Genomic DNA, 17,399 nt, shown 5'->3' on the forward strand with positions numbered 1-17,399 from the left:
CTGCCCGCAGCACTCGGCTGTTCTCGGCCCCCCCGCCGACTGCCGGCAGCACTGGGCCACAGTAGGGAATTGGGAGAGGGAGCTGTTTGTGTCAATACACCGGCAGCACTCGGTTTTTGGGGGTTTTTGCTCCGCCGGTGACTCCCACCCCCCGCCTTGTGTCCCGATATTTTCTTCCTGTCATCTGGTCACGCTACTCACTTCTTCCATCAAGCCTTCAACTGTTGATAAACTATGACTGTCTGCTCCAGCCTGCAATTTGCATTGTATCAGTCTGACAGAAGAAAGGGAAGAGAGGGCAGGAAGGAAAAGGTTGAGGGCAAACAAGAATATTAACACTGATGGACTGGAAATCATGGAGAGGCTAAGTAACAAAGAATGGGTGTGTGATGGGCAATGCTGAAAGAGACCAGATGATGGTCAGGGAGTGGGAACGGAGCAACAGAGAGATCAGAGAGAGACCAGTGTGTGGTGAAGATCAAGTCAAGTGAACGATCCTTTTGGTGAAAGGGAGAGTTGAACCAAAGCTGCAGGATGAAGGAAGACATGAAGGTGAAAGAAACATGCAGCTAAGGGGTCAGGTGGGTCATCAATGTGAAAGATGACATCATTGAGGATGAATGTGGGAGATTGTGAGGAGAGGAAGAGAGGGAGCCAGGAGTAAATCAGAGAGGAAAGGCTGATGGGAATGAGTATGCCTAGGGCTCCTAGGTGGCTACAGTAATATACAGATTAATAATAATATTAATACTAAGGGTGAAATACTGGCTCCACTGAAGTCCATAGGGTTTTGGTATTGACTTCAATAGGGTCAGGATCAACTTAGTCTCTAAGGCCCTGATTCAGCATAATGCTTAAGCACTTCCTTAAGTTCCAATGACTTCAATTTAGTACCTTCTAGCATCTGAACTTTCCTAACTATAGGTTAGAACTTTATCTCAAATGTACACTTCTTAACACAATTTTATTACCCCTTCCACTGACTGCCACACTGCGTTGTGTTTTTTAAAACAAACATTCTTCAAACTCAAGAAAGCCTGAATTTACAAACTACAATAGGTGAATCTACTCCAAAGTACAGAGTCCCTTGCTAACTTGGGAGGGTGCAACCTCCTTCCAAAATATTTTGTATTTTAAAATATTCTAATATCTTACCATGAGCGTCTGCAATTTTTCTTCCAATGTCTGTTTAGTTTCTGATGGGTCAAAACAATCCTTTAAAGACAGCTGAGCGCTGCTGAACCAGTCATTAAAATCCTTACACTGATCTGCGGAAAGATAGAGTCTGACTTTTTTTTTTTCTTATCCAGTAACAGAAAATCTCTCCTCAACATGAAGATTTCAGTTAATCTCCTAATAATTATATTTATCAATGCGATCCCTGGATGCTGCCTCTCACTACATGCAAAATGACAGAAAATGCTGCAGTCCTTACTTCTTTCTTTTGGAACCCATCCTTGTACTGACAGTGAAATTGACATGCTGGAGGACCCAGCTCAGAGGCCTGTTTGTGACATTTTCAGAAAACGTTGCCTGGGATAATCTATCATCAAACATTCTGATTTACTGTTGCTACTCTGGCCTCTATCACAAATAAATACTATTCAGCAATTGCTATTCCCAGTGACTGCAGGCTGATATTCTCTTTGGGTGAAATTCTCTGTGGGCGAAATTCTCTTTGGGCATCGATACCCATCGTCCTGTGTTTGGCAACTAGAATATGTCACCTAGAACTGAAAATACACACTTATGAATAGGCCACATCAAGAAGCTAAGCAGTGTTCACACATGCATGGTGGCAGCAAAGTTCTGGTAATCTTTCCTATTGCTTATCTGAAAGGATGGAATTTTAAGGAGTTCCTCAGACACTATGGAACACAAAGACCTGCCATGATTCTCTACACAGCCTTTATTCTAACAGAATTTCCATTTAATCCAATAGGAATTTTGTGCAAATAAAGACTGCGGGACAGGGCCCACAGCTCAGAAAGAATGTGGAAACTGAGGGTCAGATCCTGAGTTGGTTCCATTGCATCAAATGGAACTATTCCATCTTACGCCAGTTGAGGATCTAGCCCTCAGTTTTTACTGAGTTATAACATTCAAGTACTTGCTCGACACAGACATGTATGTCAGTCTTTAAAAGTGAAACCCATTTTTGCTTACAGTTCAAAAGACTGATAAAATGATCCTGGAAAATGTGTTTCTTTGTATTAAATAAATCAGTGATACACTGAAGCTGCTTCTTTAATTCAGCCACTTCTGGAGTCAGACAACCTGTCTTTTTTTGGAGTAATTTCACATGATGTTTTTGTTGGAGAATTTTCTGATGTAGCTCCTAAATTAAAAAAATTAACAAATTAAAAACGAAGAGAGTTAGTGATATATTAAAAGGCATCTAAGGTTAAGGAGAAGGTTTCAGCATGCACTGTACAAAGCTGTTTTGTGACAAATTAAATTGTTTTAAGAAGGGGTCATTTCAAAATATATTAACATTATTTATGCAACTAATGAACAGGGATAAATACTAAGCAGTGAGCAGGCATTATAACACACACACACACACACTTCTGCATCACACACAACAGATAGGTGGAGGTTATAGCAATATAACAAACTGCCGGTCCATAAATAAATAGCATTTATCATGCACCTTTGTCTCGCCTGCATTATGCACACTAATCCCTCTCACAGGGACTTATTCTAACATTTCAAACCACTGAGCAGCCACAGGGTTGTTGGTTTTTTTAAATAAACGTTCTTCTGCCAAATAAATTTTTACTTCTCTTCTAAACATGGAATTTCATATCTCTAGACCCTGCAAGGCTAGATGCAGGAAGCCAGATCCTTAGCCCTGCTTTGTCCCTTCTGGAGGTGCAAACGGGGTAGAAAGTTGGCTTAAATAGCCAAGTGGGAATTCCCTTGCATAGAGGAATGCCCCCCTGGCATAAAGTCAACATAGTTGGCTCTGTATCACCAGCTCCTAGCAAACGATACAGCTCTACAATATAGCCCAACATCCTGATGTGACCTAGCCCAATAAATGCACTGGGAATTTAATACCTTTTGGGGTGGTGCGTGGTTACCAAGCCCAACACAAACTACTATTTCAGGTAGCTAAAATGTATAATTAGCTAGCTATAGTAATACTCAAAGAAAGCAGGCCTTTCCTTCTTCTGGGTAACTTTGGGAAATACTGGGAGTCAAGTTAAATTCTTTACTTCATTGTTCTACCAGCTTCAACCGTTTTAAAATACATGACAGAAACACATATGAAGAGCTGCCCGTGAAAGAAAAGGTTATCAAAATTACAGGAGATGCATAATTTGATATACAGTACCTCTAATTTCGTAAAGATCTCTAAAGTGTCAGAGGGAAATAAAGCTTTTAAAAGTGATTCTGTCATCCCAATCTGTGTCTTGGCAAGGTCAAGGTCTCCTTTTAGCTCTGCTGAATTGCCATTGAGTTCACTGGGTCTCATCTTATTCGGTAAGTGCTTTCTTATTAGCTCCATTTTGTTCTCAACAGATGACTTGATGACCTTAAAATTGGAAATGCACAAGCAGCATAAGAAGTTTTACTGGACTAGTTTCCTACAAAATGGGGCTCAAAAGAGTTTATTCCTTTTTATGCCTAACCTTTCTACATTAATTGCATTTTCCTCCATTCTAAACTACTGTACTTTCTTTTTTTTTTCTTATCTCTGATATTTAAGAAAAAAATCTAATCCTACAGTGAGTGCTGCTACTGTTTTAAATGAATAAAGTTTATTCTTCTGACTACATGAATACTCTCAGCTGAACATGGGCACTAGTCTCCTCTCCACTTCTGGGAACAACAAGCCAAACTTCTCTGATCCATACACTGACATTCTGCCCTGTCCCAGGGATCCTGTAGAAGCATTGCCACCAGAGCGCTACATGGCTCCACTGCAGGCTTCCAAGGACACAGCAAGGAAGGGGTGGAGACAAAAGGGAGCAGAACAAGTCCCCATCAGCTTACAAGGCAACAGGATCACTCCATGGCATTCACAGCTGTTCTAGGCCCACAGAAATTGCCCCACAGAGTGGCTTACAATGGTCATGTCCTCACCCCAAAACACCATCCTTGAGAGCTTAGGCACACAAGAAGTTGAGTCTGAATTGCACAGGGGTTGTAAACCCCCTAGATAAACTCTCCACACTGATTCTGCTCATTTTTGGAAATTTGTGCCCATATGGGGAGAAGGCTTTGTCCTTAACCTAGGGAATTAATGCACCAATGCAAAAACATTTATATTCACTTACTACAGAACCTACAAGAAAAGAACACGGTAAATACAATAGACATGTTTAAAGTCCATTGTAAAGTAGCTTGTTGCCTGCCTGGAGTTCCCCTTGGTGCAAAGTGGCTCTGCAATGCCCTCTACTTGGAGCAGTGGCTAAGGGCCTGGTCCTCCTCCCCTGGAAATCAATGGGCATCCATCCATTAGCTATAAAGGAAGTTGGATCAGGCCCTAAATCAGGGGTGGGCAAACTTTTTGGCCCAAGAGCCACATATGGGTGGGGAAATTGTATGTAGGGCCATGAATGTAGGACTGGGGCAGGGGCTGGGGTGTTTGGGGTATGTGGGGGGGGTGCGGCGTGCAGGAAGGGGCTCAGGACAAGGGGTTGATGTGCAGGAGGGGTGTGGGGTGCAGGAGGGGGCTCAGGGCAGGGGTTTGGGGTGCAGCAGGGGGTTCAGGGCAGGGAGTTGGGATGCAGGAGGGTTGCAGGGTACGGCAGGGGGTTGGGGTCCAGGAGGGGTGTGGGGTACAGCAGGGGGCTCAAGGCAGGGGGTTGGGGTGCAGGAGAAGTGCGGGGTGCAGGAGGGGGCTCAGGGCTAGGGGTTGGGGTACAGGAGGGGGCTCAGGGCAGGGGTTGGGGGCTCAGGGGGTTCAGGGCAGGGAGTTGGGGTGCAGGAAGGGGTGCGGTGTATGGGAGGGGGCTCAGGGCAGGGGGTTGGGGTGCAGGAGGGGTGTGGGGTATGGCAGGGGGCTCAAGGCAGGGGGGTGGGGTGCAGGAGGGGTGCGGGGTGCAGGAGGGGGCTCATGGCAGGGGGTTGGGGTGCAGGAGGGGTTCAGGGTGCAGGCTCCGGCCCAGCACCGCTTACCTCAAGTGGCTCCGGGGTGGCAGCAGTGCGCAGTGCAGCTAAGGCAGGCTCCCTGCCTGCCCTGGCCCCGCACAGCTCCTGGAAGTGGCCAGCATGTCCGGCAGTGGCTCCTGGGGGTGGGGTGGTGCAAGCGGCTCCGCCACGCGTTGCCCTCATCTGTGGGTAACACCTCCGAAGCTCCCATTGGCTGCGGTTCCCCATTCCCAGCCTATTGGAGCTGCGGGGGGCAGTGCCTGCAAGCAAGGGCAATGCACGGAACCCTCTGCCCCTCCCCCCCAGGGGCCACAGGGACATGGTGCCGTGGGGCCAGGGCAGGCAGGGAGCCTGCCTTAGCCCCACTGCGCCATGGGACTGGCAATCCCACGGGCTGGATTGAAAGCCCTGATGGGCCAAATCTGGCCCGCAGCCCTCCCATGCCCTAAATGCCACAGTTTGATCCCAGGACAGCAGAGGACAGACTGAGCCCTTAATGTTTAAAAATACTGGTTTGGTTCAGACAATTTACTTCAAAAAAGGGGCAAATTAAATGTTGATCCTAATATCCAACAGAAATATCTCCCTTGCCCTGTGGTCAAGGCAAACCAAAAGTAATGATTGTGGTGAACAGGGCACTAGTGGCTAGAATACAATTATCAAAAATGCTATCATGTTAACCATATAAGTCACCCCTTACCTGTAACTCCAATGGAGGCTCACTGTTATGAAGAAGATGCTCTATCTCAGACACTTTTCGGTCAAATTCCTCTAAGCTTTGCTCTTGGACCTGTAAAGAAGTCTAAGGGGTGGGGGGGGAGGGACATCAATATACCTGTAACTACATAATTTTCTGTCAAATTTAATTTCCATTTTCCTACTAGAGTACAATGATGATATTACTAATTCATAGAGCCTGTGTGCTAAATTCCCTTTCAAATTTCCATGGGAGTTGTGTGTGAAATGATTTCAGGACCAGTCACAAATACAATGTAATTACTTAGAATTTTTTGTACCAGCAGTAAGAAAATCTAGCCCAGGAGTTAAAAATAACAATCTAGTGCAAATGAAAAACCTAAATTACTATTTTATTTTTTCCATCGCACAGTTGCTATTATAGAAAAATAGTCTTAATTGTGTACTTAATTCTTGATTGTCAAGTCAAAACATACTCTAAAATACTCTCTGAAGAAACAGACTAAATCAAGAATTATTACAATCCTGATTATATTTTAAGAGTAATTCTTTAGGTTGATTTGATGATTTCATAATGCTGCCTGCATCTATGTGGATTTGCAGGTATATAATAGCCCAATCCAACACCTACTGAAGGCTTGGGCATTGGATCAGTCTATCAAAATTTGATTGTCCAAGTTAAAATACCCTGAGTGAGCTTCAACTTCTGAAACAGGTGCTATGAGAAACATTCTATATGTCATATTCATGAATCCATGTGCCTCGTTCACTCAGGGCAAACTATTCCTTTTTATTCCCCTTCTCTACCTACTTAGCGAGTGACTCATTTCTGTCCACTCACCCGTTCCAGTTTGCACAAAGAGGAGTTTCCAGTTTCATGCCAACAACATAAAGAACCCAAGAAAGTTGTGCAACTTCTTTCACATAATGTATATGGAAACCATCTTTTAAATGGGCTGTAAAATACTTCACAATCTAGCTCCTGTCATGCTAAACTTTTTGGAAACATATAGACTTAAATGAGCTATACTTAACTGCATTGCTATAATGGAGCTGTGATTAAGGATGATGGTTAATATTACATACTAAATATGTTGCAACAATTTTATTGCACAAACATTCACATAGAGATCTTTCATGGTAAAGGAAAAAATGGATAACTGGCCAAGATTCCCTGGGAATTTATACAAGTCTTACACTTAATATAACTACGCTGGATCAGTTTTCCTTCCTTGCCTGATCTCTTTTGCACTGCTGAAGCGATGCATGGGTGATGGAAACTGATTTTATCTCCCCTGCTGAGGGTTTTTCCTCACATAAGGGAATCCACAGCTGGTATGAACTCCGCATAGTTCCTACACCAACCACCCCAACCCTAGTAAAGGAGGCATGCCAGTGGTGTGGCCATAGCATACTGTGCTTCAACAGTTTCTAGGTGACAAAATGGCTCTTAGGGGACAGATGCCAGCTGGTGTACTTTAGAGCACCTCTGAGGTATTCCAAACTATTCCAAGATAAACAATAAAAATACGAAAATAGCAATACATAGTGTGATGTTTCACTCCACATTCTTTATGAAAATATGCTTATGATATGAATATGATATAACTGAGATGTACTTTATGCAAGATGGGTCTTGTAAGGTATCATTGGAAAGGATATGATTTACTGAATGGGATTATCCAATCCATATGTCTGTATCATTTCTGTATCTGAAGTTAGCAATATTGACTATGTAGCTGTATTTCAACTATGCTATTTTGGGTGACGCCCACTGCGAACACTTCAGGTACAACAATAGAAAAGCCAGACAGGGCTCATGGCCCATCAGCGAGGACAATGGACTGTGAAAAGCTTGGCCTTCCTGTGGACGCTCTATACTGCCACTGACTCATGGATGCTGTGATACTACAGAGTCAAGTGGTCTTGTCACCTGATATTAAACATCACCTGGGACTTCTTGTAACTTTTCCACTGGATGGGAAGGGGGGGGGGGGGGGTCAAGTCTGGGAAACAAAGGATTCCCGCCTTATGTAAAACCCGCCTTATTTAAGAGTGGGGAGGAAAGCAAATGGGGCTCCATGGCTGTCTGCCCAAGAAGAAAGACTGCAAAAGCCACCTGAAGGGAAGGAAAGCGGGGAGTCCAGACTGAGACAGAGGTCCAGTCTGAAAAGGAATATAACTGGAACTCTGAACCACGTAAACTCTGCAACCTGTCTGCAACAATATCTAGGTTGAAAAATACTATTCGTAACCAATTTCTTTAGTGAAACTAGCTTAATTTGCATGTTTGATTTCATTTGGTCAGTAATCTGCTTTGTTCTGTTTGTTACCCCTTTTACTACTTAAAATCTGCCTTTTATAGTTAATAAAGTTTGCTTTATTTATTATTAAACCTGTTTCTGTAATTTCTAACTGGGGGTGTGTGGGAAGGGAAGTTGTGCATACCTTCCTCCACATTGAGGAAGGAGGCGGATTTCATAATATATCTTTGGGTCTGCACCCCAAGGGAGGTGGATACCTGACTGCTAGAGCAAGTCCCTTAAGCTGAGCCTTCCCAGAACTGATCTCAGTGTCTGTTTCGTTCTGCAACTGGGGATAGCTTGACTCAGCAAGACAGGTAAAAAGGGTGCCCAAACTGGCATAACAGGCGGGCTCAGTGGTATCTCAGCACATCAGGTTGCATCTCAAGGGGTCCAACCCGTCAAACATAGATTTAAATACGGCCATATACAGATATACACATATATATGTACACACACACACACATGCACACACACACTTTCATACCCTTATCCCTGTTTCTCTCACAGGTTCTATGTTTGGAGCACATTGTGGGTGCTCTTACATTATACATACTCATGCACTCAGGGCTTGTCTACACAAACATTTAGTTCTTGGCAAGCTGGGGTGTCTATCTACCCTGTACTAACCTGCTGCAAACTAACTGTCCCTGTGAACCCTGCTGACTTCCATTATTTGATTTAGTTCCATTTCAAAGAGGACTAAATCAAAGTGCATTAATAAACCATTACGTTTCCAAGATCTGCATCCTAGTGAGGTACACAATTAATTCAGTGAAATTGCAGAGAAAATTACAAATTTCGAGACTTTCTCTGTGTATCACTGATATTTATAACCAATATGTACCTTTATATCCTACAAATCCTTAACATGTTGGAATGAGTTTGTTGTATTTAATTGACTAACATTATCTCAGTCAAATTACCTTCAATTGTGTCACCTCCTCTTCAGTCAGCTGATGTTCTTCTATGCTCCTAAGTTGTGTATTTGCCCATGTGTCAGTCTTGCTGAATAAATTAAGAAGTTTGTCCCACAAAGCCAGAGCTCTTCCCAAATTATCACAATAGTTTTCAGTTTTTTCATTGATCTACCACAAGATTTATAATAAAAAACAAATTTTAGAAAACAAAGTAAGATTCTTAGCAGAAAGGCAATATGATAAAGACTAGATTAGATGGAACCACACAGACAACAAGGGAAGTAGGTGCTAAAAAATCTCATATGTCTTCATTGTGCACTAGTCACACAGAAAACATTTCAATCTCTTACTAAATATGGCTTTCAGCAATATCATATCAAACACAATGGCTTATCTCCAGTTTAAAAACAGGTTTAGCAGCATGACTTGCTAATCAAATTTTATCTACTCTCAATAAGTACCATTTTATCTCAGCATCAATGCACTACTTAGACTGACACTTTCGAATATTTCAATTTCTTACCAGATGCATAGGCACAGTAATCTTCCATATTGTTTCCAAAGTCTAAACCAACAGAAGTTGCCATAAAAGCTTAAAAATCCAACCAGCAAAAGCAAATGTTTTGTATGCCCCAGAATTGTCCATTGTAGGAGCGTGCCCATGACATATATAGCCTTATATAGCACAAACAATGAGGTTGAAGACATAGTCTAAGCTTTGCTTTGATAAACACTTGACTTTATCTCTTAAGAGTCTTTGACATTCTGCACTTAATTTATTCTAAATATTATGCACAAGTCAGAATCAATTACTATAATGCACAACAGATAAGACCTCCCTGATAATTTACTTTTTACATACATCCAGCCATCTGTCCACAATAATGTCAGCCTCATTCTGAAAGGGAGGCTCCTCGAAGCTTCTCATTTTATTGATCTGGAAGTGGAGGTTTTTGCAGATCTGATTTATTTTGTCTACATCTTCAGAGCGCTCATTAAATTCTTCTTTAACCGCTTCAATCTGTGAAAAAGAAAGAATGTATATTTGAAAGCATTTGTCCTGCATTTGGTCAAAACTCTTGTTTATCCACCAGATGGTTTTTTTTGTGTGTGTGTGTTAACTATTATGCTGTTCTTTTCAATTTAGAAACACAGCAGCATGACCCAAAATAATCCATTTTATCTAATACGGTGAGACTAAGAATCCATCCTCTGTCATTATATCCCAGTGTCTGTACTACTGATCTGAACATTCCACCTGTCACTCTAAGTACATCATGATACAGACTGTAAATTGCTAAATGAGGAATAGGAATATTGGTTTACAAATAAGTTTCTGGCTTATGAGACCCAAACAATTTGCCTCAAACAAATTAATATCCACAGACATCAAAAGTGAATTACATCCATATACTGTTTCAGATGCCGAATGACACAATATCTGTATAACAATAATCTGATTCACACCAAGCTCTGAGAGATATAATTTGGGATTCTGATTCTCAGTTTTATCACTGCGTGTTCCTAAAAATAGGAATTGCCAAAATAAATTCACATTGGTTTAAACAGCATACTGCCATTCATTTAACTTTTTATTTAAATCCTAAAACAGTTTGTTAGTGCACGAATATAATATCAGTGCATATTTATAAACAATATTTAAAAATGAAAGAAATGAAATACTGACCTCTAGTGTTTGGCAATTTGACATTAATGGATCTATCTTTTTTCTCCAGACAATGTTCTCTTAGGGTACGTCTACACTGCAATGTAATCCCATGGTTTGAATTCAGGCTCAAACCTAACCCCCCTTCCATTTACATACAAGGCTCAGACCCAGGACCCCACAAGATGGAGGTTCCGAGCCTGAGTCAAGCTAGATCCCAGAGTTCAAGCCCTATTGCTCTGCAATGTAGGTGCAATCTCGTGCTCTAGGAGTCTGCCAAAAGAATCCCATAGGCCAATTTTCTTTGTCCTCTGGACAGTCTAATTTGGGGGACAGTCCAGTTTTCCCACACTGCACCACAAACAAAGAGCTACAGCGGCCAAATTTGGGTGGATGCTAGGAAGTCTGGGATATGGGTGGTTGGACTCAGGCCCACATAATGCAGTGTACACGAGAGCCCCAGGGTTCAACAATTCCTAACCTGAGGTTACAATGAGTATAGACACTCAAGCCCTAGGTTAACAAACTCAGGGTCCAATTAACTCGAGTTCTACTAACCCTGGGCTTACATTGCAGTGTAGACATATTATAGATGCAGCCAGCCACTGAGAAAGAGGGAAGGTCTTGCAGCCCAGAATGAGAACAGAGCTTCTGTCCTACTATTTGATGGGAAAGTAACTGTAACAGCGCACTGGTACTTGTGTGCATACCCATGTCCTGGTGCATCTGTTATAGGCTCCAGCCCTTTAAAGCTGGAAGTTGTAGTCATAGGGCACATGATTATGAACAAGCATGTGACCTAGAGAAAACCAGACAGAAGGCTCGCCACCTAGGCCTGGTGGATGGTCTGGTAGAGACGGGATCAGGCAAATCCCAGTGTGGGGTTGCTATGCAGTAGCAAGCCGGAGGGCTGAAAGATTACGGACCCCAGAGAGGGCTGTAAGAACTTGCTCCGAGAAGAGAGAAAGGACTAATCCAGAAGGGGTATAGAGGATGGAGTGCCTGAACCCCCTGCTGCCTACGGGGAGGAACTGCTTGTACTTATCGCATGAGTGTAATAAATCAGACCCCCCCCAAGAGATGGGATGTTACCTGAACTACATAGGTTTGTGTGCCTAACAGGGGAAACTAAAGCACCGGACATGTGACCCAGTGGAGAAAGATAATTCTAGTATAGAAACAATAGCATCATTAAAATGTGAATTATTTGAGAGATTCTGAGGTTCGATGTCCCCTTAATCTTTATCCAGTTACACCTATAAAGTCTGTGTAGGCAAGAAGTGTGGTCCTATAGACCAAGCATTAGGCAGGGATTCAGGAGACCTGGGTTCTATTCCCAGCTCTACCACTGGCCTGCTGGGTGACTTTGAGCAAATCACTGCTCTGTGCCCCAGTTTTCCCATGTGTAAAATGGGGATAACGATGCTGACCTCCTTTGTAAAGCACTTAGAGATCTACTGATGAAAAGTGCTGCATAAGAGTTAAGCATTATTATTGCTCTATGCATGCAGTTAACATTTATGGTGCTGAAAGGCATGCACTGGCATTCAAAAATGGTATTTTTCAAAGTCTGTTGAACACCACAAGGACCACTTGGGAGTGACCACTTACTCCCTCTAAATCAGTCATAACCTTGGCAATGGTATCAGCTGATGCATACATTACTGTGAACACTTAACAGTTAGCAGACACCATATGTAATAGATGGTAGCTCCTGAGACTGAAGTTCTCATAGATGGGGTTTATCCTCCATACTGCGTGTGAGCCAGCAGGAGAAAGGGGAGAAATATGAAATCCTGGGTTCTGTTAGTGCAAATGCCCTCCTCACCCCCACTATCAAATCTGGGGATGGCTGCAAGGACACCTTCCTCAGCTCCTGCCTCAGCCGCAACTTCAAAGTGCTGCCCACACAGCTATTTTTAGAGCACTAACCCGAGCTGGGAGGCTTGCTCCCTCTCACCAGCTGTGTAGACACACCCGTAGGGGTACAGCCCAAAATCTCACCCATGGTGTTCCAGGTATTCCTCTGAGCAAGGAAAGAAAGCGATTATCTGAGTGATATGCAAGGGTTGTAATTTTGATCTTCTGTTAGAGAACAGTCACACCAGAAACTTCTCTGAAGCAAGAAGCCCAAAATTATTACATTTAATATTATGTTCATTGTATGTTGTCTACTGTGCTAAAAAGGGTTTGTCTTTATATATCTCAGCTATTTAAAATGTCCTCTTAGTAAATAACTAAACTTGCTTTGCTTGTGTATTTAGAAATTGTGCAATAAAAGCCCCTAATATCTAAAAATGGTGGAAAGTTGGGAAGATATTTTAAAATAGCATAGCTGAAATACCATTGACGTCACTGGGAGTTTGCTATTGTCTTCAATGTGGTCAGTATTTCACCCTCTCTCTTTATGACATTTTTTTTTTTTTTAAAAACCCTCACACTTTTAAAGTGAGCTTAGTTTACTGTGCAAAGTTAGAAATGGGCCTAAAGCAAAAACCTGGTTCTTAACACCCAAATACTCTGAAATAGCTTGGAGCCGAAACCAGAGCCAAGTCTCAACTTTGCAGCTCGATCCTACATCTATAATGGGCTGAACAACAGCCCACATCTGAACTCCCTCAAATTTTGGGAGGATCAGATCTGGATTTAAACTTTCCAGCTATGCCCTTTACCTCTACAGAACTCACCTTTGCTATCATCCTCTGCAGATTGTTTTTCCCCATGTAAGAAGTCTGCTGGGAGAGGACACTCTCTTGTTTCTGGATCATGCTTGTCAGACTATTTTTGCAGCTTTGATACTGCTTCAGGAGCTCCAACACCCTCACACACTGCTCCTGGCTATTAAAAAGCAGAATTATTTACTATACATGTATAAAGGAACAGCTTCAACCCCTCCTCTCTTCCACACGTAAAAGTGACATAATATTAATAACTTACATTTATATTGCACCTTTCATTCTGAAGGATCATTTCACCCACCAGTGGGATGAAACCCAACAGCTATTCAATCACATACAGCAAAATTTCACCACAGTTTAGGGCAAGTAATTAAAAATATCACCTCCAACTGAAATTGTAGGAGGAACTCAGTACACAAAATGTAATTACGCAAACTGAAATTTGAGCAGGCCATTGTGATTAATTTACAGTAACTGCCACAGGACCTTTAGGGTGGCATTTTCAAAGCTGCCTTGTGGATTTGGATGTGGCATCTAAATCCTGTAGGCAGCTTTGAAATACCACCCTTACTGTTTAGGATCTCAGTCTGGTATCTCATCTAAATGTTTTGGGAGGATCAGATCTGGATTTAAACTTTCCAGCTATGCCCTTTACCTCTACAGAACTCACCTTTGCTATCATCCTCTGCAGATTGTTTTTCCCCATGTAAGAAGTCTGCTGGGAGAGGACACTCTCTTGTTTCTGGATCATGCTTGTCAGACTATTTTTGCAGCTTTGATACTGCTTCAGTATCTGGTATCTCATCTAAATGTTCAGACCTTCTGTGGTGCAATGCCCCTTTCCTCATACTGGAGCACTAGTTAAATAGAGACTTTGAGGGAAGTGTCATCTCTTGACTCACCATCACTTCCATCAGGAGCTAGGTGTTTCTTAAGAGTTCCCTCATCCAAGTACTCACCATGTTCCATACTTAGCTTGATATATGATAGGGTTACAGGATTGCAATAATAATATATGTTTTTAAAATGTGAATTTTTGCCTAGTTCTAGTACTACAACAGCAATGTTTTCTTTTTTTTCTCAGTATATTATTTCAAGTATCTCTGTTTAAGGCCCTTTTTCCATTTGATTTTATAAGAGATGTTATTACTCATATGAACTGCTTAAAATTTTCATTCTTTCTCCTTACCATTCAGCAAGTGACAGTTTTGTATCCTCCCACAACCTTTCTGTAACTGTGCACTGTTCATCTGCTTCTTCTCCTTTTGTCTCTTCAATCTGTAGAAACTTGTTAGCAATTTCTCGTATGGATTTCATTTCAATGGCATAGCAATCCAATTCCTGTTCCAATTCAGTTAATGATTTTATCCTTTATTAGAAAAGAAATAAAATATAGCCCTATATTAAAACAGATCAGAGATGTTTTTTTCCAAATGTAAGTACGAGGTTTCTTTGAAAGTTTATCATGAATGGCATACATTGACTAACCTAACATTAAATGGGAAAGAACTTTATTAATGCAGAGTTAAGGTTGCCCAGTGATAGCGCCTGCCCTTCCAGAATCTCAAGTTCAGCATTAACTCAAACTTCTGAAAAGCAGGAAATACAGAGTTAAGATAAATGCCTATGCAACCTTAACTCTGCCCCACTGGAGCTGGCAATAGCCACTGGGGATTATCTGCATGCACTCCAGTTACATTCCCTCTGTTAGGTGTAGTTGTATTGGAGGGTAGAAGAATAAGTTGGATTAGGTTGGAGAAGCTGTGATTTGATTTGAGAACTGAGTCTGAGTCCCCCCCCATATTTGTTATCAAAGGAAAAAGGTGCATGTGGACTTTGATGTGCCAGTCTACATCATTTCAATACAGAATCACATAGGTTGTCTCAGTAGCAGGGCACTGGGGCTTCTTGCTGTGGGTAATGTCAGTAGCGAGGTGGAATATGAAAGCAGTCTGTGGATTTAACCATGGGTAAGGGAAAGTATAGGTTTAGGTATATTCTGTGTGCAAGTGTGGAGGGTTTATAAAAGGATATGAAGTGATTGTTAAAGTTGGTAAGTCTGTCGAGGACATGTGTAGGCTCAGTGTTTGAGCCTAGGGCAAATACATTACAGTGAAAGTACATTACTCTGTCCATTACAGTGAAAAGGGCAGAGTGTGAGTGTGGTGTGGTGTGGGGCATGGCTCAAAGAGGGCAAAGTTAAGGTTGTGTGGTTGTTTACCTTAACTCTGCAGTTTCTGGTTTTCAGATGTGTGAATTACGCTGAACTCCACATTCTGAAGGGCAAGAGCTATCACCAGGCAGCCTTAACTCTGCATTAAAACAGTTTTTTGCCATTTAATTTCCTACTTTTTTTAAAGAAAAAGTTAAATGTTTGTTGGCAGGAGTGATCATTTAGATAGTTGTAGGTCTCACCTACGTGTACAGTTGATGTTTGCTACTGTGGGTAGGAAATAACCAAAAGACCTAGCTTTTATATAGTGCATTCCCTCAGCAGAATTCAACAAACTTTTCATCATTACCTTCATTTTACAGTCAGGAAACCAAAATGCAGAGAGTAAAGTGACTTGCCCAAGTCACTCAACGGGCCAGTGGCAAAGCTACAGATAGCCCTGTCTCTCCAGGAGGCCACACAATTGCTATGTGATTCTTCAGTGCTCCTCCCACTCCTGTACATTTTGTTATAGTGGAATGGGGATAATGGTCATGCTTTGAGATGTTAGCCGTATGTAGTTACTAACAGGGCTGGTGGGAGAAATCTCACCCATGGGCTATGTCCCAAAACTTGAACAATTTTATTATATGGTTGTTACAGTAACTTTAAGTATGTGAGAGAAGACTGGTGTGTCTCTCTCCTTCTGCACACCCCCAGAATACAAGATACAAAATGCCCCTCCCCTGTCAGCAATCATTTACATATCTAAATTAAAAAAAAAGTTACTTTGATTACATTCCCCCACCCTCCAGCAGTGACAGATTTCAGCAATAGCCTCACAACCTTTTCCATATTTCAGCCCAAGATGGGACTCCAACTGATGCTAGTGAGGCGGGTCAGGTTCAAAGGACTACTACTCATCCCTTGAGGTCTGCAGCTAGTGTGAAACTCTGCAGGCTAACAATCCCGGTAATTCCTCTGTCCCCGCATGCTCAGTATCATCAATTTGACACGAGAATTAGTGCAGGATGCTTGTGACAAGCCAAACTGGAGAAGCAAAATCTTTTTTGAAATAACCTTTTAATTTGATTTCTCCCCAAAGAGCGGGTGGGTGGCATGCCCTCTCTTGGGGTAACCCTTGAGCACTGGACACCCTTGTGCGATGATCAGAGCCCTTGTTTGATCCGTCTGTGACCCAAAATAGCTTTGCAAGAATCTGTCAACTTTAAAAAAAGATGTTTTTTTCCGGGAGCTGTATCTCAGGACCCCCTTGGTGAAATGGCCCCAAATTTGGGTCACTAGCAGAACCCCATGAAGTACTGGTGCTAGTTCATTGGAGACCCTAAACAGGAATATTTTGGGTGCCTCCCACACAACACATACTAGTGATAGGGGGCCCCTTTGACCCATTCAGGGTGCTAAGCAGTTGCTTAGGGTAGGTCTACATGCACCTCATTGCAGTGGCACAGCTGTACCGATACAGCTGCACCACTGCAGCACATCTGGTGAAGACACTCTATGGCGACGGAAGAGAGCTCTCCCAACAGCATAAAAAAAACCACCTCTGCAAGTGGCATAACTTATGTCGGTGTAACATATGTCGCTCAGGGGGTGGAATATTCACATCCCTGAGCGACCTAAGTTTTCCCAACGTAGGCTGTAGCGGAGACATAGACCCAGTCTGCTTATGCCTAGTGCCGGTGACCCCTGAGGCACTCCAAATTTCAAGGCAATCCAAGTAACCCTGTAGATTTCAGAACATTTAGAAAAGACGAGCTTTAAACAGAAAGCTGGCCTTAACTTTAATTGTAGAAGGGTCAGATCCTCAGCTGGTGTAATCTGGCTCAGTTCTTCAGTGGAGCTGTAACAATTTACACC

At 42.4% G+C, this 17,399-nt stretch overlaps 1 protein-coding gene across 8 annotated transcripts in view; it reads right to left on the minus strand.

Moving 5' to 3' along the window:
• The window catches only part of SYNE2 (spectrin repeat containing nuclear envelope protein 2), a 262,085-nt gene that overhangs the window by 165,379 nt on the left and 79,307 nt on the right, over positions 1-17,399 (minus strand). For 7 of the 8 annotated variants that reach the window (XM_054026012.1, XM_054026015.1, XM_054026017.1 and 4 more), the window contains 8 exons: positions 14,556-14,735; positions 13,376-13,526; positions 9,885-10,043; positions 9,029-9,190; positions 5,804-5,905; positions 3,341-3,541; positions 2,167-2,338; positions 1,156-1,268 (listed from right to left, as the gene is read on the minus strand). In XM_054026012.1, coding sequence (XP_053881987.1) covers positions 1,156-1,268; positions 2,167-2,338; positions 3,341-3,541; positions 5,804-5,905; positions 9,029-9,190; positions 9,885-10,043; positions 13,376-13,526; positions 14,556-14,735 — 1,240 coding nt within the window. The remainder of the gene's footprint in view (positions 1-1,155; positions 1,269-2,166; positions 2,339-3,340; positions 3,542-5,803; positions 5,906-9,028; positions 9,191-9,884; positions 10,044-13,375; positions 13,527-14,555; positions 14,736-17,399) is intronic. The other variant, XM_054026014.1, reaches the window with a different exon arrangement.

The sequence above is a fragment of the Malaclemys terrapin genome, chromosome 4 (assembly GCF_027887155.1).
Source record: "Malaclemys terrapin pileata isolate rMalTer1 chromosome 4, rMalTer1.hap1, whole genome shotgun sequence".
In the NCBI taxonomy this organism is placed as follows: Eukaryota; Metazoa; Chordata; order Testudines; family Emydidae; genus Malaclemys; species Malaclemys terrapin.